This window comes from Dermacentor variabilis, chromosome 4, assembly GCF_050947875.1.
Source record: "Dermacentor variabilis isolate Ectoservices chromosome 4, ASM5094787v1, whole genome shotgun sequence".
NCBI classification, from domain to species: Eukaryota; Metazoa; Arthropoda; class Arachnida; order Ixodida; family Ixodidae; genus Dermacentor; species Dermacentor variabilis.
The window spans coordinates 89,920,720-89,943,837 of NC_134571.1; the positions used below are offsets into that span (position 1 = coordinate 89,920,720).

At 46.2% G+C, this 23,118-nt stretch overlaps 1 protein-coding gene across 1 annotated transcript in view; it reads right to left on the bottom strand.

Annotated features, from left to right (window-relative positions):
- The window catches only part of LOC142578271 (cell adhesion molecule Dscam1-like), a 119,917-nt gene that overhangs the window by 7,235 nt on the left and 89,564 nt on the right, over nt 1–23,118 (bottom strand). The window contains exons 3-4 of the mRNA XM_075687672.1: nt 14,567–14,872; nt 10,701–10,970 (exon numbers count right to left, since the gene is read on the bottom strand). Of these exons, the coding sequence (XP_075543787.1) occupies nt 10,701–10,970; nt 14,567–14,872 (576 nt within the window). The remainder of the gene's footprint in view (nt 1–10,700; nt 10,971–14,566; nt 14,873–23,118) is intronic.

The following is a 23,118-nucleotide window of genomic DNA, read 5'->3' on the forward strand; positions in this document are numbered from 1 at the left end:
AAACATTCATCAGGGCGAAACGCGTGGAGCAAGCTTAGCAAAGAAAATAACTTAAGAAAAGATGGAGAGCTAGCCACGGAAGATGGTTTATTCTAACGGGGAAGATTTCTTTTTTTCCCCCTTCGTTTGCTTCGACGTAAGCTCGAGGAGTTAGCGCCGCGATGAGCAACCTGTCGAAGGAACTTACCATGAAGAAAAAGACAAACTTAAGTAACAACAGTGCATTTGTTGTCGTCGAGAAGTACTTTTGGGCGTCTTGCTTTTGCGTGGCTTGATTCCTGACGCAGGCTCGAAGGGTTTTTTTGACGCCTTAACTTGCACGAGGTGATTTCGACTTCGCTGTCTTTTTGCCGTATTACGCTTTTATTTCTTCTTTAAACGAACTTCATCTGTTGTTTCGACTCCCACGAGGACGCGTTCCTAAAAAAAAAAAGAAATGAAGACGCCACCCCCCCCTGTCTTCCACCGATATACTTCGCCGCGCTTCTTCGTCGCCTTGACAACAATGCAAATGACGGCTCTTTCAAAGTGGATTTGGGGATATAGATACAAGCACGCACCTATATACGCCGCTGCGTTAGTCTGCAAAAGAAAATAAGTGTGACACAAACAAAACTTCCTACAGATACAGCGAGCGAAGGAACTACACATGCCTAAAGAAAAAAAAGAAAGAAGTGAACTGTGGAAGAATATAATAGAAATGTTGCAAGTATATACTTGAAAGATGAACGTTGCTACGTAGGGATTTGCTCGCGTTCTCACACGCGCTGCCATCACCGTGGATACGGTAGCGTGATTTAGCGCGTAGGGCTCCGGAGCTGGAGTCTCGGATAAATACGTACGCAGCGGTGGGCTGGCGCGTAGCGCTTCGCTGCGCATGCTCCAACGCATTCTGCGGCGCTCGATATTCGCTTCAGCTCTTTCGAGCTCCTTGCCTCGTTTATGTGTCTGATGCCGGGAGCTTTGCCTTGAGGCTCGTATGATGGCTTTAGAGCGCCTTGCAGCAGCCTCCGCTGTCGCCTTCACGAACGGCGAGTGCGTGCCTGCTGCACTGACGTTGCGCCGCAGACGCTGCCACGGCGCTCAGGTTCGTGTGTGACACGAAAGCATGCAGCTTTATGTACGGCACGAACGGGACTTGGCAAGCCTGCAGGGTTTTGCTGGAGACCGTACGCTGCACCGCGTTCGGAGTGAGAAGAGAAGGCCTTTACGCATGATATACGATCGTCTGGGAGGGACCATTTTACTGGCGACACATAGCCAGGCCTAGCGCTTCTTGCGGTTGCTTTATGCGTCATGAGACGCGACACGCTACGCAAGAACATGCGAGTTGGGGGTAAGAAAGCATCTCTCGGGCACTGGCGACGTCTTCAAATGAATGAAGCAATCATATCACGACATGAAGTCTCAGACGCGGCACGCCTTAAGTCAAGCTGCTGAACGTCACTATAGGACGTCACCTCATGAATCGTCGCCGCAGCTGGACGCAACTAACCCGCGAACAAGCAGCGCGGCCAATGGGTACGGACTACACTGGTGGCAGTTAGCATTTACGAACTATATTCCCTACCGCGTACTCCGACTAAATTACGCGTGAAGGGCGCTCTGTGGTTTCATCAAGTTCTATCAGTTTAAAGACTGCTGGCTTCTTGCATTCCACGCTCTTTTTTTCCTTTAATACGACAGCATTATAGGCGGACCTCACTCACTTTGTATAGGTACCTGAGTGAGAAAAATATATAAGACGATGCTGAAAGGGAATGCAGTCTAACACAGCGTCTCGATGTGCTAGCAGCCACGAGGACAGAAGGCGAGAAAGTGACACGTGACGTACATGCCAGACATTTCAAAGGGCGATTTTGACAAAAGAGAAACATGCTTCCGATCGTGGCCTAATGGTTAGAGGATTGGGCTGCTGCGCTGGAAGACGGAGATTCGATCTCTCTATTAGTGACGCATTATCTTATAGCACTACAGGCGGACTTCACCTACTTTGGCGGTATCTAATGTTGAATTCCAATGGCAGATCGCGAGTGCTCGGCCGGATCGCCAACTAAGCGCATCGTTCCGACTGAGATCGCCCTCATCAAATCTGCGAATGGAATGCGTGCGCTCCTGCGGGTGCACTTAGTACGGGGAAATCAAGCGAGAGAGCGCTAGACTGGAGGTGGATCGGGTAGGCCTCATCACCATCACCACGATCATCTGGATCATCCCGGCATTCCGTGCGTTTGTTTTTCTTCCGTGTCGGCAGAATCGTCACTGGACTTGGGAACTTATAGTCCCTGAGTCGGAGCTGTCACTATCCAGGAGCAGGAACAAACATGCACGGCGCGACGTAGCGTCCATGTTTTCCGTGTTGTCCATAGCTGCTCGCGACCGCAAACAGGCGACCATGATAGGAAGCAGAGGCGGGTGAAGGAAATGCGCCGCGCGGACTTCCGGTCAAATCTTCTGATTTCGGCGGAGCAAACATTTTTGCTCCGCAGAGAGATCTGGAATCGGTGGCTGGTCCCAATCTGCCATTGGAACACACGACTCACGCTCTCATTCTGCCATTGGAATAGGATTGCACCATACGGAGCAGAAAAACTTGATCTGGATCTACCATTCGAATTCAACATAACAGAAAACTAGAGGAGCATTGAGCATACGCGAGCGCGTCACAGGGTGCGCGAAATCGCAAGTTCGCAAGAGGTACAGGATACAAAAACGTAAATTTGATAGACGAGAGTGTGCAAGGATGCGCGTTACGCACGCGCGCGCAGCTATCGAGGCATCCGCAACTCGTAGGAAGGAGTGAGCCGACCCTGGAGACAGTGGCAAAGTAAACTGAGCCGTTGACAGGCTGTTCTGGGCCCAATAATCGCTACGCTGCAAAACGTGTTGCAGAAGACGAACAGTTTTGTAGCATTTATACAACGGCATCACGAAAGCGTCGCTTCACGTAGATTCGAACATGTGCACCGGATCTGACGCGATTGTACCTTCATAAAGTTGTCATTAAAAAAATTAAATTTTGGGGTTTTACGTGCCAAAACCACGATCTGATTACGAGGCACACCGTAGTGGGGGACTCAGGAAATTTCGGCCACCTGGGGTTCATTAACGTGCACCTAAATCTAACTGCACGAGGGTTTTCGCATTCCGCCCCCATCGAAATGTGGCCCTCGTGGCCGGGATTCGATCCCGTGACCTCGTGCTTAGCAGCCCAATACCATAACGATTAAGCAACCGGGGCGGGTTTCTAAAGTTATACCTCTCAAGCTTATAAGCATACTATCGCATAATTTGACAATTAGGGGTAGCTAAATCCTGCACGAAATATTTTTTTCACCAATGACTGACACCTGGATACATCTGGATCCTGGATCCGAAACCAGTATACCTGGATCCGAATCCAGTATACTGTACGTTTGTACGCAGTCTGTACGTTTTCTCAATGTGAAAGAACACTCGCCCACCAGTCGTGACGGCTAACACAATATTCGCGAAAGTGACCGGCTAAATACAAACAGCACTTACGAACTAAAAACTTTTGTTAATTCTACCTCCGTATCTGCAACCTTCACGATCCGCCAACTTGCTCCTCTCAATCATAGCGCGGAGTGAGCTAAATGCAAAAAGTGCCAAGGTCCAGCGCGAGCGTCAGTGAAAGCAAAACAGACCCCAATTGCACAACTTCGCTTATGTAAGAGCGCTTCGTTCATAGCCGTTTGGACGTCTGTGAATCATGGTGGCCGTCGCCATGGTAACGTGTAACAAGACGATAGCCACGACGATGGCCATTCGCGGACCTGACTTACATAAGAAACGTCTTGTGAATGACTGCGGGAGCGTACACGCATTTCGTGGTGGAATGAAGACCCAGTGCAACGACCGAAGGAGAAGAGACCATGAGGCGGAGGTGACGATAATCGGCCTATCGAGAATAAGAAGCTTGAACTTGGTTATTTTTGCTAGGATTTGTTTGGCGAAGCCAGGTGGAGTAAATAGTACTCGCAGCATCAGTGGTGCCCGCCACTTCTCCACTCCCTAAATTTAAGAAAAGAGCCCGAGGTGAACAAAGAATGATACAGATTACTTCGCGCGAATATTTTTACACGATGTAACAACGCAAAACAGTAACCAGCCTCTTCAAGCTTTGCTGAGAATGTGAAGCGGTTCAGAAGAGATGTAATACATCTAGAAGATTTCAGCTATTTACACTGTCAAACTGCACTATAGCATTGAATCGAAGGATTATGCATATGCGTAGCACTACGCTCCTGTTAGGAAAGGGATAAAGGTAAAGACAGGGAGATTAACCAGAAGATATATCTGGCTGGCTACCCTGTAGTAGGGAAGTGGAAGTGAAGTGTGAAATAAGAGATAACAGAAAGAAAGAAAGAAGGAAAGAATGAATTCATGAATTCTGGGTTTTTACGTGTCAGAGCCACGGTATGGTTATAAGACACGCCGTAGTAGGGGAACCTGGATTAATTTTGACCCTCTGGGGTTCTTTAAGGTGCACCCCATGCACGGTACACGGGAGTTTTTCCATTTCGCCACCACCGAAACGCAGCCGCCATGGCCGGGACTGCCACAGCCACAAAGCCACCACGGCGTTAGAAGGGAAGAATCAACACAAAAGTGTCGATTGGGGACGCTGTAACACAGTTTGTCAGGACACCATACAGTCGCACATACTGTCAACAGTGTCAATCTAATACACACGGACATAAAACGTCGCACAGTGCACTTTGTCACCCAGTGCCACCCAGCCACAACATCAAATACGCTCAGGTATCTTTCAGGTAGTCCAGACGCACGTGTTAAATATTTGACACAGCGAGGCAATCACGATCACACGTTAACACCGCGAAGCGCTCGTGCTATTTTAGCGAACCCGCTTCCAACTGCCGCTGCTGCCTCACGGACTGCATCGCCACTGACGCAGAGCACCAGCCCAGACTTAAATGAAAACCGGAGGGGAAATTTCCTTCAGTACCATACGGTAATATCGGCTATGCCCGTTTGCTCTCTGATCCACACCGCTCTCTTCCTGTCTCTTAACGTTATTAACGTTACGCCTATCATTCTTCGTTCCATCGCTCTTTGGGCGGTCCTTAACTTGTTTTTGAACTTCTTTGTCAGCCTACAAGTTTATGCCCCATACGTTAGCACCGGTACAATGCATTGATTGTATACCTTTATTTTTAGTGATAATGGTAAGCTTCCAGTAAGTATCTGAGTATGTCTGCGGTATGTGCGCCAATTCAATTTTATTCTTCTGTAAATTTTCTTCTCCTGATCAGGATCCCCTGTGAGTAATTGTCCTAGGTAAACGTATTACTTCGCATATTCTGGAGCCTGACTGGCAATTCTGAGCTCTTGTTTTCTTGCCAGGCTATTGATCATTAGCTTTGTTTTCGTCATATTAATCTTCAACGCCACTCTTACACTCTCTCTGTTAAGGTCCTCAATCATTTGTTGTAACGCGTCGCCAAAAAATTAAATTATGGGGTTTTACGTGCCAAAACCACTTTCTGATTATGAGGCACGCCGTAGTGGAGGACTCAGGAAATTTCGACCACCTGGGGTTCTTTAACGTGCACCTAAATTTAAGTGCACGAGTGTTTTTTTCGCATTTCGCCCCCATCAGAATGCGGCCGCCATGGCCGGGATTCGATCCCGCGACCTCGTGCTCAGCAGCCCAACACCATAGCCGCTGAACAACCACGGCGGGTAACGCGTCACCAGTGTTGCTAAATAGGACAATGCCATCTGCAAACCTAAGGTTGCTGAAATATTCACCGTTGATTCTTACCCCTAAGCCGTCCCAATTTAATAGCTTGAATACTTCTTCCAAGCACGCAGTGAATAACATTGGAGAGAGTGTGTCTTCTTTTCTGCCCCATTTTCTTTATGGGTATCTTCCTACTTTTCTTGTGGAGAATTAGGGTAGCTGTGGAATCTTTGTAGATTATATCCCAACATATTTACGTAAGCATCCTCTACTCCTTGATTACATAGTGCCTCTATGGCTGCTGGTATCTCTACTGAATCAAATGCCTTTTCGGAAACTATGAAAGCCGAGTAGAGAGGCTGATTGTACTCTGCAGATTTCTCGATTACCTGATAAATGACATGGATGTGATCCATTGTACCGTATCCTTTTCTGAAGCCAGCCTGTTCCGTTGGTTGGCTGAAGTCAAGTGTTGCCCTTATTCTATTTGGAATCATTTTGGTGAATATTTTATACAATACTGGAACTAAGCTAATTGGCCTGTAATTTTTCAATTCTTTAACGTCTCCCTTCTTGTGGATTAGTATAATGTTGGCATTCTTCCTGTTCTCTGTGACCTTTGAAGTCGTGAGACATTTCGTATAGAGGGCCGTTAGTTTTTCAAACATTAGGTCTCCTCCATCTTTCATTAAGTCGATTGTTATTCCATCTTCACATGCCGCCTTTCCTCTTTTCATGTCTTCTAAGGCTTTTCTAATTTCATCGCTAGTCATAGAAGGAGCCTCTGTAACATTTTGATTACTACTTTCAAAGAAGGTGTCCTGGTTGATCTGGGTATTGTACAGGTGAGTGTAGCAGTCCTCCGCTGCTTTTACTATATCTTCGAAATTGTTGATAATAGATGCACTTAGTAATGAGTTCATCATCATTAACACATTACTAAGTGCACCTGCATTAGGCGAAGACGTTTGCACTTCTGCTTTCGTCCGCGGTTCGCTCCTAGCCTTTGCAGAGATCAGTGCGATCGTTCCGCCCTGTGATAGCTGAAATACTCTGCCTGAGCAGCTGCCGTGCCTCAAAGACTGACGCTTTCGACTTGGACCAGTCCTGTCTGACAAACTAGGCATAGTTGCTCTATCGCTTTAATTCAGAATGCTCTTAGTTATACGACACGCTCCTTCCTGAAGACTGGTAATTTTCTGGATTTATGCTCCTTTTTTGTCTTTACTGCCGCCTTCAAACGTATAACAATTACAACCTCGAAGTCACTGGGTCTCTTTTCAGTTGTTTCACGTCAGTAAAAAAGAAAGAGAAAAAAAAGAAAAGAAAAAGGACAACTCCGAATGCTCAGCCGTGATTTCACGTTCTCTTTGTGGAACGCAGGAAGTTTTCGCAACAACCGGCAGCACAACCTAGACTCTTCACTACGTCTTTGCATTCCAGCTAGACACTGCCGCCGCGAAGCTACCCTGCTTTTTCGAATATGACTAGGGGTGGCGTTCACTAAGTCTTTTGCTTTCCGAATCGGATGGGCCGACGACGCCTCGTGTGATGACTGTGGTAACGAGGAGACTCTTCAGCACCTTCTCTGTGACTGTCCTTGCTATGATTTACAGAGACGATCGCTCGCAACAGCGATAGGGCGCTTTGACCGAAGACCTCTAACAGAGGAACTTATTTTAAAATGCCGTCATCACTAGCCATCGCAGCAGAGGGCGGCGAGGGCACTGTTCCAGTTTTTAAGGGTAACAAAATTGGACAAGCGGCTGTAGCCTGAACAGATGTTAATAGTGCTGCAAGTGTTACTGTGCTGTGCGGTGACACTATGCGGTGACAGTGACCGATTTCGATTGTGTGTCTATGCTCCTTTCTTTCTTTATCTCCACTTTGTTATCGCTTTACTTCCCCTCCCCTCTTTCCACAGCGTAGGGCAGCAAACCGGATCTTCCCCTCTGATTAACCTTCCTGCCTTTCCCCTTTCCTCTGTCTTTATTGGTACGAGTGTAAAAGTGCGTCAAAGTGTAATTATTACTAAGGCTAGTGAGTAGTACAATGCCATGTTTGTCTAAGATTTCCTGGTGCGGCAACGTCTCCTTATGCCGTGTATCCCAGCTGAAGTTGGCCGAGGTGTTTAATGAAAAAAGAATTAAAAGAACATGGTGCAAGATACAATTATAAGGCCTATGGTGTTATGACGACCGAACGACATAGCTCGTAAATTTGTATCTATGTGCCGTGCTTCTAAAAAATATATATATATATATTTTCGTTGAAGAGCTTGGATAACGTTAGCTGGAACATCCTATATATTAAAGATGAATCTCGCCTGGCTCCATTGAGGGCACCTATTTCATTATTAACAGTGTTTATTATAACTTGCACATAGCTTCTGCGTTATGATCAGGAACATTCTTTAGTTCATCTTGGCTGACGGAGAGAAAGAGCGTAGAAACCAGGACAAGTTATTCTGCACAAGTTTTACCTGCTGTAATGGGAAAAATCAGTCGTACCTTCCTTCGTTTGATAATGTTATCTGTGTCAAATATAGGCGGGTAAATAGTGCAACCCTTGTCGCAACGAAAAAAAAAACAAACAAAACAAAACCGTATCGTCTTGTTTTACGATAATGCGCCATTCGTTTCCTAGAGATGCTTTCAAACATAACTCTAGTATTCGCGACGGAATTCTCGCAAATGAAAGAGCTAATAGACGAAAACACGGGAACGAGGTAAATACGCCGGGAAATGAAAGACGTGATGTGCTGTGAAAAAAAAAGAAAAGCAAGAAAAATAGCGCGAGAATCGCATGTTTGTAATCGAAAGACGGGCGAGAGGTGGCCGAAGAAGCGTAGTGCACTACCTTAGGCGCAATCGATTTCGGCGTACGTTATATACACAGAAGTAGGGCGAGCACAAAAACGATAGTGTTCAGTCCGAATGGCGGCTTTGTTGTCGCTCCAGACGAGACGGAACGGCAACGAACAAGATTAAAGAACGAACAAACGCAAGCACGCATACATCGAAGGCTCTCTTCGACCTATTTATGGCCAGTACGAGGCTCGCTGAAATCGCGCATGAAAGGCACCGGAAGCGACCATTTCCACACAGCTATGCAGCGCTTGCAAAGGCAACTTCTGTATCCGTGTCGGCCAGTGGAGTGAAAAAGAAAGAGGCCACGTGGCGGCGTTCCTGCGCTCCTGAAAGGGGCACGAACGTACCCCAAAAATGATATATATATATATATATATATATATATATATATATATATATATATATATATATATATATATATATATATATATATATATATATATATATATATATATATATATATATATATACACACGTTCGCGCTGTGGTTCCGTCCGAAGCGCGCCATTAGTGATAAATAAATGGGTATTAACGGAGGGAGAGTAAGTGGAATGATGATTGAGGTCGAGCCAAGCTAATGGGGCCCTGGACCACTCTTTATCGAAGTCGAGAAATGCATTTGAAGTTAAAGTAGACTGTTTCAGAAATGCCTTCTCGCGAATACTGCTTCAATGCTGTCGGAATCTGCGGAGTTATTGGCAATCGAAGGTCACGCATGATCCCCTTATAGCGGTGCTCCCTCTTCTTTAGAGCCTTGCACTGCGAAGGCTATGGCGGAGCGGGGCGTCCCTAACGACGCTCCGCCTACTGAACTCCGCCGTGGTGTGCAGTTCAAATTTGATTTTTGATGTTCAGGTAGACGTCATTATTTTTGACTGTGGCGCCTACAACGTGCGAAACGTGCTATGACGCACCAAAGGCTCAGTCAGCGCACTCGTCGCGGCACCCCACGGCGGCCGCGGTACACCGTAGCTGCACGCAACTGCAGTGCGTATGCGCAGCGTTTGTTTTGTGCACGACAAGGCTTATGTGCACGCTTGCACTCATGTGCTCCTGTTTGGTGGTGCTACGTGGTAAGGACCGGCTTTTGTCCTGCACCAGCTTGACCGACGGATAGTAGCCGCTAGTAGCCACGTACTACTTGCGCATTTCGAAGCGCCGTCGACAGCTCAATACGAAGCGAAGTGTGCCAAGGCGTCTAGCCAGGAGCTTAGCCAGCAGCCTAGCCAGGAGTGAGTGCGCGTTGACAAGCGTGCGTGAGGTCTGACCTTAAGTTTCTCGTGGTTGCAGGTTAGTTTAATGTTCATAAGTAAACGAAATCAGGGAGACCAGACGGCTACGACACCGATAAGCAGGGTGGCCAAGGTTTAATTCCAACGTGGGCCGCCGCGGCCGAGCGTGAGCAGACGACAGTCAGCTTCTAGCCGAAGCACCTAATTATTATTGCAATTCGAAAGCAGAATTTCCCTTAGTTGAGCCTGTGTATTAACCTGCGCCAATAGCTACACACAGTAACACTAGAAAGAAGCGCGCTAGTCAAAATACCTTCTTGCTTCATGTCAACTATAGGCCAATAGCAGCCGCCTATGGGAATCTGTTATATTACGACGTAAAGCGTAAAGTGTAAGCGACGTAAAGACGTATATTACGACGTAAATCTGTTATATTCGACGTAAACGTTCTAGTAGTGCGCGCGCACTACTCGAACGTTCTTTACAGCCGATATGGTAAAGAATGAAGCGCATTGCCACTGCTGTGAACTGCTAGCATTCTTGAACGGCGTGCATGCCGTGCAGCGCAATCGAGAAGTTTCTGCTTTAGCACAAAAGAAATGATGTCACCGGCCCTAGTATAGAAGCAGGTCAAACATTTATGTTGAAATCCGTGTTACGTTCGCTTCGGGTGGACATGGCACCCACCAGTTGTCACCGCCAGCTCTGCACCTCGTGTCTGCCGACACGTTCCATTATATACATCTGCACCAGCACGCCAAGATAATGCTCATCGTTTGCGCGTGTGAATTCTCGAGTAGCTGCGCAGGCGCACAAGCAACCAAGCGCACGCGCTTTTGCAAGCGCGACGGGGAGTGCGCAAACACCAACCTTCAAGCGCGAGCTGAGCGGCCCCCTGGGCCGAGCTCTCGTGTCCGTAGGCGACGCACTGATACATGCCGCGGTCCGACCTCTGCACTGCGCTCACGTGCAGCTCGGTCTGGTCCACGACCCGCACGCGGCCCCCGGGCATGACGGGCTGCTGGTTGCGCAGCCACGTGACCGCTGACACGGGAAAGCCGCGCACCGAGCAGTTGAACACCACGGTGCGGCCCTCGCGAGTCAGCACGCTGCTCGGACTCACGGTCACCTTCAGAGGCACTGCGAGGAACGGTGGGTACACGCGCGGCCACGTGTGTCACGCTTGGCGTAATTTTGGCGTAATGGTTCTGCGGATGCCCGCAAGGTGGCGGGAAGTAATTAATAAAGTGAGACACCCAGCGAATCGTAGCAGTTGCTACGATGGAAACCCTTTACTTTGTAGAAATTGCTGCCATTGGGTGGATGTCTCACTTTACCTTCATTAGTTACGTAATTTTAAGAGCTGAAGAATCGTCTCTGTCACAGAGTAGCTAGATGATGAGCAGAGAGAGCTTCGCGCAGAAAGTACATATTTAAAGGCGCTGATTTGGATACTTTCAAGTCGTCATCATTATTGTCATCTATGCGGTGGCACAGTGCGTTTCTCTGGCACGACTATCCTCGTATTACCTTTAACGTACAGCATGGACAAGAGGCGACGCAGAGGGGGCCAGTCAAAATGCGTTGTGAACTAGTCATGGTCGTTGCATAATTAGCGGAAAAACTAGCCGCAATAAAGTGTTTTAGCTTACATTTACCATTACAATTACTGATCTTTATTCCCCACAACGGCATGAGCGCAGTCGGCGGCAGGCGGTGTCGTTAACGGTTGAAAATGCATAAACTTCTCTTGCCAACAAACAAGCCGAATGCACGTGCCGAGTTGCAATAACAAGTTTACGTAAGTTGACTGAAAAGAGCTTCACTGGACATTGCTAATATCGCCGTGTTTTTGTTACACTCGCTGGCATGGATGTGTTACTGGCAAGGAAAAAGGCACGTTTTGTTCAGAAACATTTGAATGCCTGTTTTTTTGCCCGCTGTACTCAATCACTCTGCTTTGATAAATTGTGAGGGCGCTCGCCCATAACAGCGTAATAAGGCTGGGTTATGTTGTTTTGTTGAAATAGTCAGTTTTCTATACTGATATGACTAGCGGGAACGTGCTGCACTGTAGTTGTGCATAATTGAATTCTGGGGTTCTACGTGCCTTAAGGACGATTTCAATCTGAGACACGCCGTAGTGGGAGACTGCGGATCAATTTTGGCCACCAGGGGATCTTTAACGTGCCCCAAATGCACGTGGCACGGGCGTTATTGCATTTTGCCCCCATAGAAAGCCGCCGCGGCCGGGATATCATCCCATGACCTCGTGCTTAGCAGCGCAACACCGTAGCCGCTAAGCCTCCGCGGCGGGTATTGTGCATAACAACAATTTATTGCACCGTCTTGAACAACGAAACGTCGAAGAAACGAAATTTCTGATCTCTACATTCTGCGTTGCTTTTTCTTCTTCTGCTTCGAAGATTGTAATATATCCAGCTGTATTTCTGTAATTAATGGTTATATCGAGCACTGTCTTTTCTGCATATACTGAAGTTTTTATTTGGTTTTTCCTTGCACTCATCATTCACGTCTATGTGCAGCAAGACCCCTCCCCATCTTTCCGCTTCTCCTTTCCAGTTGTTCGATACTGTCTTTATCACTGGCGACCTTACGGAGAAAACAGCGAAATTATATTAAATACGCAGTGACTAGAACGAATGTAGTCGTTCCAGCAAACGAGCCAGCTCGAGATGGATCAATATCTTTAACAGCATGCAACCTACGAATACTTTTGAACTGCTCTAGGACATGCACTGTCTCCGGTCGCTTTCTTCTAAAGAAACGGTTAAATGAGATTAGTGCAAAACTAAAAACGAGGGACTTGTGTTCGTGAAGAGGTACGGCTTTTTCGAAGCAGCTAACGACGATTGACATGTGTACCCTGTGTTCGCTTTAGTTATTCGTCGCCGTCTGGTTCTGCAAGTGACTGTGCAGTCAATATGGCGAACAACCAGATTCGTTTTCTTGCTTTGCACAAGTGCGTTACTTATGTAGGAACGGTGCCCTACAAATAGAGCGTTTCGTTCGAGTCAGACTGCTTAACTAAACCAATGCCCTAGTCAAACGAAGCAGTGTAACTAAGCAGTCGGAGCACGTCTATGAATCAAATAGGATTGGTACAAACATGTGCGCATATAGGATTTCTCTCACTGTGCGTTTCACAAAACTGCATTATCGCTGCGTTTTAGGCAACAATCGAACGAAAATCTGGAATCGCAGTCAGAGTCTGGTTAAGTGTAGGATTAGGTAGAATTTCAATCCGCCGTGGTGGCTTAGCGGCTTTGGTGTTCCGCTTCTAAGCACGAGGTCGCGGGATCGAATCCCGGCCGCGGAGGCCGCATTTCGAAGTGGCAGAAATGCAAGAACGCCCGTGCTTCGTGAATTGGGGGCACGTCAAAATTATTCCGGAGGCTCCCACTACGACGTGCCTCACAATAAAATCGTGGTGTTAGTACGTAAAACGCCAGAATATATTCAAGAATAAATAAAATATGGAACTTTATTTTGCACTGATGGGGTAACTGATCTCCTTATGGTCGTTTAGCCGTAATAACTGGTGTGGACAAGGAAGTGGACACACACAAGCAAAACTTGCTTGTGTGTGTCCGTCACTCCGCCAAAATAGTCCAAGTATGTCTTAATAACGAAGCTGAGCTTTTACTCTCGTTAAATGATCACAGTTAGTTCGTCTCAGCTACTTCAATGAAGAAAGTGAGCATGTACACGAACAGAACCAATTAATTCTTGTTCTTATTTGTTACTTTTCATGCATGTTTGTTGAAATTCCACAAACTCCTGCAAAACAAAAGCGAGGTGGTTCGGTTTTCTTTCGTTGTTTTGTTTTTGCGTTGATGACGCGCAGTTCGAAGAGTTGTTATTTACAAAAGATTTTGTGGAATTGCCTCGCACGTTTCTTCTTCTTCTTTTATCTAAAAGCAGAAACTACAAGAGTGTCTGCGATTTCGCTGTCAGTGCCTGCGCTAGCCTCTGAAATTGCCTGTCGCATCTGCTCGTGACGCGTTGTAGGAGGGCTGTTGTTGGAAGATATTTATTTTGATCTACTCGTACCGATTATTTTTTTTTCTGGAAGAATACCAGACCCTTGCACTGGCATGTCAATACGTGTTCCTGCGGGAAAATTCTCTGTTGGTCTTCCAGTGTTGTAAACTGCCACCGGCGAAAGCGATCTTCATTGACAGGTTTCATCGACGCGTTCTGACTTTTTGTGTTGTATGATTGCTTACCATTTGTTTCGTAAGCCACAAAGCACTGAATAAGATAAGCAGTTCTTCATTACTCTAGAAAGTCACTAATTTAGCAGAAACATTACAGCTTATAATGAAGGTAATTGATTTGTTAATGAAACAATTAGTAAATGTAATTATTCACAAGGAATGAGGTGATTTGTAATGGCTAACGTGCTTTAGTGCGTGATTGCTCTAGAAAGTAATTGGTTTAGCCGAAGCATTACAGCTTGTAAAGAAAGGCGTTCGTGCGCTAACAAAAGAATGAATAAATGTAATTTATTACATGTAAGGAATTACTTGTAATGGGTAACGCTCACTAGTGTAGTTGACTGCCCTTGAAAGTAAATAATTTAGCAGCAACGCTACCGCTTGGAAAGAAATACGTGACATCTTAGCAAAAATATGATTACGTGTGAATAACAACAAGCATTGAATCAGTCTTCGAGAGTTACGTGCGGGCATGCTAAAGACCGTAATACGCACTAGTCACGACGACCTCGAAGAGGGCTCGATCTTCACCGGCCGTGTTATTGGCCACGCACACGAAAGTGCCGGCGTCCTGGCGCATGGTGGACTGGACGAGCAGGAAGCCTCGGTACACGCGTATCCTGCCACCGCTTCCACTGCTGGAGCCCAGCGGGATGGTGAGCGAGTCCTTCTTGCGGTACCAGCGATAGGTGGGCGCCGGGTACCCTTGTGCCACGCACGCCAGACGGAGCGGGTCGCCGGCCGACAGTTTCACCGTCTGCTTTAGTCTGCGGATCCGAGGCGGCAGGTAGTTGGACGTGTCTGTGGGGAAAAGAAAGAGCCAAGTGGTGGAATCAATCAATCAATCAATCAATCAATCAATCAATCAATCAATCAATCAATCAATCAATCAATCAATCAATCAATCAATCAATCAATCAATCAATCAATCAATCAATGAATGAATGAATGAATCAATCAATCAATCAATCAATCAATCAATCAATCAAATTTTATTATTAGTCTTTGTTGATTAAACATCCCGCACGAACTACGACTCGAGTGTCCCCACGCGCGTTACCCATTACGATTTCGAGCGCACGATATTGTTTACTCCTACGCTGTATGCAAGAGAGAAAAAAATGACATGAAGAAAGGTGGTGAATGTAACAGGAGCAGCGTCCGGCTGGCTGCCCGTCATGGGCAAATAGGTCAGAGAAAGATGAAAGGTATGCGTTATACGCGTATCTAATCACTTATCGATAGGCTGTTGATGTGACGAGAACTATGGAGGTTGCTAGTTAGTACAGCAAAGGCGGGCAATGAAAACAGTGTAAAAAAACGACTATATAATGGCAAAACAAGTCGAACTAGTTTTGCGTTTTGTATTTTGTATTTGCAAAGTTGGCCGCGTTGGATGAGGACGCGACCAGACTTTGATGGACGGCCGCAGCAAACCTATTTTCCAGCATTCAAGTGCTGTCGCTTTATGAATTATCTTCTCCTTCTCCATCTAGAGGAAAACTTCAATAAGTACCCGGCAGAGAAGCGCATTTCGTTGTTGTGCTAAATTCTTTAATGCCCGACGTTTCTCCTATAGCAGCTGATATAGGACACGCATTAACAGTTTACGCATGAGATCCAGAAAACTGAATTGGGCGAAAAGTAATAGTGTGTTGCATGTTCATCTTTTTATCTCATCTTTCTTTTTTTTTTGTGATTTTTTTGAAGTGGAAAATTGCTTTCAGTAGTACGGCTTCTCCTTGAGATGATGAACGCACATGCCCTGTACCACCTTCATAACAATAATAGCTTTTTCACGCGCACTCGAGCTATCCGCAAAGCGCGCTTTACAGCAAGTAAGATTTGGTGCGTGAATACTGGCGTTTAATGCGGAGCTTTATAAGTAATTTAAGGAGTATTATAATTATAAGAAGTGTTATAAGCAATTTCCACTTCAAAAAATCTCAAAAAGGAAGAATGAGGTAAAGAAATGAAATAAACATGCAACACATTATTACTTTCCGCCCGAAAAAAAAAATATATATATATGATAATATAAAGCCCACTGGTTGCCCAAAGCCCAAAAATTATGCCGCTTCTGGTAGAATCCTTTGAACGTCTCTCCAGCTCCTTATAAAACGCCAGTATTCAAGCACCAAGTCTTAATTGCTGTAAAGCGCGCTTTGCGGATAGTTTGAGTGCGTGTGAAAAAGCTATTATTCTTATGAAGGTGGTAAAGGGCCTGTGCGTTCATCATCTCAAGAAGAAGCTGTACTACTGAAAGCAATTTTCCACTTCACATGAATCACACACAAGAAAGAAAAAAAAAGAGATAAGGAAAACAAAGAAACATGCAACACACTGTTACTTTTCGCCCAATTCAGTTTTATGGATCTCCCGCGTAAGCTGTTAATGCGTGCCCTATGCGAGCTGGTATAGGACGAACGTCGGGCCTTAAGTATGTATATAGTTACTGCGGCGAAGAAACGTTACAACCACTTCTGTTACTACCTGGACCGACCTAAAGGGTGGAACAATGTCGCACAGCGTTTGCGTAGCATATAGACTGCACTAACCAAAAATGGTGCAGTGTATATAATTAGACTGCACCAGCCGAAGGAGGTGCAGTCTCTACACAATTTGTAGCATGCTCCTTGCTTAACGGTGTATAACCGACTCGCCATAGAGCATGCACTATTGAACGACGTGCTATATACTTAGCATGATTTGAATGCACAGGAAAGCTGGTGGCGAGTCAAAACATTTTGCTATTTTAGAACGAGAGCCTGGAACTTTGCCTGTGCCTCGAAAAGATAACTATGGATGCGATTAAGACAAAAACATTTAGATGCCCTCATTGATCAGACCGCGAAAGAGAATTTGGAAGAAGGGCAACTGATACTTTGCGTCTCTTCGGAAAGCAGTGATATATTCAGGTTCCAGATTTCCTGCACTTTAAGCTCCCATGAGCTGTGTTCATGTCTCTTTGCAGGGATGATCTTTTTGAATTGGTAGTAGGTAAAATTGGTGATTAACAGCTTTTTTTTTTAAATGACGAAGGAGGCACAAGATGATTCCAACACGATTCCATGAGGCCTATGGTAGTCTAGGCAGTGCCAAGTGGCACACTACTCTTATATGATGGCGAACAGCTGTGATCAACTACACTCCGTTTCATACATAGCAGTCAACGCTGTGGAAGCTACGCAAGAATATTCGGTCAAGAAAACTTATCACTCCTCGCGTTCCACCTATGCTCCGTTGGGTGTTCCGTCCATGCTTTGCTGCGCGCCAACATACTTTGCTGCGCGTTAGTTCGCGCGAGCTTGCACGTGAGGCTCCTCGCGAAGGGTTGCGAACAAAAGAAAAACCCGAAAAGAACAAATCTAAAACAACGCATTACGAGCCGTATACCACAGTGCGTTTGTTTCTAAGGATTAAAACTTGTTTCATCCAATACTGAGCCTAGATTAAAGAACAGTTGCGCACAATTGCGGTCAAAAAAACATCGAACTATATCCAAGTGCGAACGAAGCTACTGCAAGAAGTTTCTCTAGCCTCCGCAGCGTTGACTGCTATGTACGCAACGGAGTATAGGTTTAGTACGAAAATGTTTAACGTCAATTTGCTACTGCAAAAACTTTTAAAATATTTGAAGGCACGGGCGGGGCATCACAGTCACGACTATGTTAAGTTCCACCCCTTGGTATTGTCAACGTTTGATTAGGTGCTGCCTTGCCCCCCCCCCCCCCCCCCCGTTTTTTATGCTCTAGATCTAGACTGCCTTGCACAACGTAGAGTGTATGTATTGGCTGAAAATGTAAGCTTAGAAAGCAGCTCTAAGTGTAAGCAGCATCAGTGGTTGTTTTTGGTAGCGCTTCCGTATTTTCTCAAGTTCCACTTGTAAAAGCACCCGACCTGACAGGAGCAATGATGGATCATTAATTTATTCAGATGCATTAAATCTTCACACGTTCATTTATCTTCCAAAGGGAATCAGTGGATGTGGCACAATGCTGCTGTGTATGAGGTCGCCGATTTGATTCCCTCCTTCGCCGACCACATTCGTTTGAGCGTAGTGCAAGACCCCTCGGCAATTGAGACTTCAGTGAACGTCGATATAAGTCAACAGGCCATGCTATGTCTATATTGTTTTCCTCCGATTATATTGATTGCCCGATTGTTGATCTTGGCAATAGTAGGTACGTGGCTTCGGTTAGGGGATTCGGTGAAGGCAAATAGAAAGGAAATAAAAAATAAATAAGGTGAAAAGAAATCTGGAGCCCCCGACTCTCGTTGCGAAGCTGTGGCTTGGGGGGACCTAAAATATCGTCACGTAAATAATAATAATTAGAAATATTACGAATAAATAAATAAATAAATAAATAAATAAATAAATAAATAAATAAATTGATTGCAATGAAAGGAGCGTTTAGAAGGCTATTTTACAAAGTATCCTCTTAACCACAACTGTCTAGAGTTTGCGTGTCACATTCGCGATCGCTTAAGTGGTTCCTTTTTCCTTTTTAATGCTCGTGGGGCGGGAGATGTACTATTGCAATCAATGGTCTTGCTGCTCAACAATATTTCGGAGATATTTATACCATTATACGGTGCCGGCAGCTTCTCTTTATACAGAATGGATGTGTACAAGAAACGATAAAAGAAGCCGGCGCTGGATATTTATTCTAATGGAATGCCCTCAAGATAAAAAAAATTAAGGAAGAAGCAAATAGTAAGCCCAATCGAACAAGCGGCCTCTCTTTCTTTGATTGATTTTAGGCCTTAGACGGGCCTGTTATTCAAGTTTTTCTTCTGACTCCACTTGTCAAGGCTAAAATTTGATGCTTGCTCACAAATGTTAGTGCGGAATAAAAAGAAAAAAAAAGAGGAAAAAGAAAAAGAGAAGTCAAGGAGTACGTAGGATCACATCCTAACGCACTTTGACAGAAAGGCAGCACGGCAAAAGAATGCAACAAACTAATGCTACTATAATGCGGCTATAAAGTAAGCAGTTACCCGCCGTGGTTGCTCAGTGGCTATGGTGTTAGGCTGCTGAGCACGAGGTCGCGGGATCGAATCCCGGCCACGGCGGCCGCATTTCGATGGGGGCGAAATGCGAAAACACCCGTGTACTTAGATTTAGGAGCACGTTAAAGAACCCCAGGTGGTCTAAATTTCCGGAGTCCTCCACTACGGCGTGCCTCATAATCAGAAAGTGGTTTTGGCACGTAAAACCCCATAATTAATTAATTAAAGTAAGCAGTTGTAGTTTTACGCTGTTTTCACGAATAAAAATCTCTTCAGGCATGCTTACTGTGTAGCTGAGCGCGGCCAAATAGAAATAGCAAAATGGCGGTTCAAAGGAGCTGTTGACGTCACGGTTCTCTCTCTCTCTCACACACACACACGCACACACACACACACACACACACACACACACACACACACACACACACACACACACACACACACACACACAAAAGAAGAGGAAATGTTTTTCGTCCTTGTCATGTGTTAGTTATAGCACAGTTGCATCCGAGACGCTCATTCTGCCGTAAAAGATAACTCGATTCACGCAGATAAGCATCAAGCGCCGGCTATAAGTCAGTGCCAGTAATATATATCTCCTAAGGAAAAAGTCAGATATTTCTCCTAGTACTCGCACACTAAGTATGCGAGATTCTCATTTAAGGTTCTCACGTTGAAAGCAGCTCGTCGCCTACAGAAGAAACGAAAATACCGAGAAGGCCGTGATAAATGTGCAAGAAAGAAAATAATAGAAAAAGGGGGATGGAGGGGAACACTTGCAACTTTTTCCATGATATACTACTGTACAATCCTAGCCGGGAAAAAGAAACACTCCGGGAAGCGGGTCGGTGGCGCAGGCAAAGGGTCTAGAGCTTCACAGGCGTCGCAATTTGCAATTCGGATCGGTCGCCACGCGGCAGATATACCGGGGGAGGGGGGGACTGCTGCGGCTTCCCATTGCAGCAATCTAGTCACAGCGCGTTTCCTACGAGCTCGCGCTCGCTCGCGATCAAGAGCGACTCGGATCGCGGGTCCGTGACAACCGCAAGACGAGAGAGGCAGGCAAGGCAGCCAAGCGCCGGACTCATTTGCAAGTCGATTCCCGGGCCGTGCCTAATCACGGGGGCAGACTGGAATAATCACTGCTGCTCTGATCCCGCCGCAAGCGGGTAGCGCGATCCGCCTTGGAGGCGAGGGCGGAGACATCCGAGTGCGCCCCCGTCGCCGCTTCCTTAATCAACACGCTAACGCAATACTCGGGTTGGTTTTCCTGCAGCGTGACAACTCGTAGCGGAGGAACTGGCAGAGAAGTGAGGAGGAGCGAAGGGGGGGGGGGGGGGGAGGGAGCGGCCAGACGAATAGTCGTTCGTTACTGAGCAGAGAGAAGATCGCTACATCGAGCGCTCAAAATGTAAAATGAGGCATAACTTTATTGTCCCCCCCCCCCACGCCCCTTCTCTCAACCTCCCTCCCTCTAAGTCCACATAACAGTAACATGTATTATTGAATATACTTGATAATAAGGGCCTACAGCCTCGCTTCAAACGTGACATGCAAGAGAAGCCCTGCCGCCACTACTACGTACTTGCGTGATTCAGACCGTAAAAGAGGACTGCTCGTCAGCTAGCTTACGGTGAACTTAAAATGAGAGCTTCTACCGAACCTGACGAACCTGTGTACAGCCAGGCAAGCAAAAAGCATTGCGGTGACGAGATTCAGTATTTATGCACTCGAATCACAGCGCGTGCTCCTATTACGCAATCGCTTGGCTTGTTGCTAACACTATTTTAAGCGTGCCTTGGTAGTTAGGAAAAGGAAAACGCGGAGATCGTGTCTTTTGTAGTGTTTGTACGGGTGGGTCGGCTAAAGTATCTTAATATTGGACTTGACAGCTTTTGTCAACAGTAACGGGCTCTTGCACGCTATGTTATTACACATGCGACAACAGCTCTTCCCTGGCATCACCCGTTCTGAAGCGACCTGCGAAGTCATCTGCGAGTATAGGCCTTGCTTTCGAGAGCGGGTATTTTCTCCTGACTAAAAGGGCGGACAGCCGTAATAGCAGCAAGAGCTGTTCAACAGAAACTCTGAAGCACCTTGCCTTTAACTGAAATTTCTTCGGTGATCAAAAATTTACTCTTCGCTACCACCTTGATGAAATGAGATGACATAACTTTCACACAAAATATGATCCTCACGTAACTTTCTATCGCGACTGCCAGAAAAAAAGAGAAAGAGAGAGGAAGACAGAAAGAAAGAGAAAAGAAAAAAAGAGGAAGAAAGAAAAGTGCTGTATAGGGTTTTTTGAAATCCACCGGCTTATGTGGCCCCTTGTAAACCAAAACGAGCGCTTGAGCATACATCAAATTTGCCTCTATTTCCTTCTCGTCATTTTTGTCTCCTTTCCCTAATGCAATTTGTCGCGCCCAGCAGGGTTGACCTTCTTACCTTTCTCTTGTGGCGTTTATGTTTTCCCATTTCCTTATAATGATACCCTGCAACGTTACGTAGACACTCGTAATTGTTTGCGGAAGCTCTAGCCCTGGGGCAACTCCTGTGCCGCTTATTAAAATGCACGTAAAACGCAGAAACGCCTTTATGAGACCACAGCTGGACCGATTTGTATGGAAGTCGTTGCATGTTATGTAGAAAGTTAAATTATAGCGACCGTGCGAAGCATAACTTTGATTATTGGCATAAGAATATTTTACGAAAATTACCAAATATTGGTTAATTGAAATAAGAAAGAAAAGAAATAGAAGCATGAAGTTTACTAATCCGTAACTCTGCACCAGAAAACAGATAGTGCACTCAAGTAAACCGCGTCCGTTAGAGCACTTAAAACGGAAAAACTTTGGATATGAATTACAGATTGCGTGAATTTGTTTCAATAAATACAAGGGTTTTGCAAAAGTTCTATACACATATTAGTGGAACATTCCAGCGCGGTGCATATTACATTAGTTTTGTCCGCTTCGGATGTATCCATAGGTGGAAGTTACAGAATTGTGACATCATTTTAGGGCACAGCTTTTAGGCACTCGTTCCAGCATTGAGCATCGGCGTACTTCGGCGGGCCTCGGTGTCGTATCTCGTAAGCGAGCGAACGAGCACAGCGAAAGATGAAAGCGAACGCGGAGCGCTGCGCGAGATGAAAGAAGAGAGTGCGAGGATGAAAATGGAGGAGGAGGCTACAGTGAAAGCGTGAGGTGGAAAGTGGCGGAGGAGCGGAGGGGAAACGGCCTGCGCATGCGCTGAGTTGCCGGCGACCACGGCACCCTCAGCCGCGGGGCCGTTCTGATCTGCGCTACAGAGGGTAGGCCAGGGTGGCGTGAGGTGGGGAGGTCTACGCCCGTCCGCGGCGTCAGGTACTGAGGTCAGTCCGCAGTACCAGCGGGTGTGACGGGGACCACTGCTTCTGCAAGGGGCAGTGACTGGCGGCTACGGGTAAGGGTGAATGTGACGCTCCCTTATCCTTGGGTGTTGTCGCCACTGAAACTGGTGGCACGATTTCTCCGCGATGAAAGGCCGCTCTCGTCGTTGGCGTAACGAAAGCATGAGAAGAAACGCGTAGTGCCGCGCAAGACGGGCTGTGCGGAGACGATGGCTGCGATATTGCGCCAGAGTGGTACGCGTCGTCTGTATTGAACCAAAGCGCTACGTGAGCGGAGGTCCGTTTGCGGCGGCTGCTGTGAATTGCGCCCACGCGTTACCCACGCGCTGCCTCTCGCGATCTGCCCGATTAGCGAGGCAGTCGCGGCAAACTTCGCTCCGTTTGGAGCGCGCCACACGAGACAAATTGTCCGCGCCAGCTACGCTACTCGCAACGTTCTCTTTGAAATCGTGTAACTATATAACCATAACACAAAATATTGACAGGCGAAATAAAAACCCGTATAAAACTGCGCTCAAATTTCGCATTAGCGAGTATCGTAACCGTCGGTGAATTTTTTCATTCCACAATTATAGAGTTACAAATTAGATAGTTCCGTTTCTTGAAATTTTACGAATTTCTACAATATTTATAAAAAAGA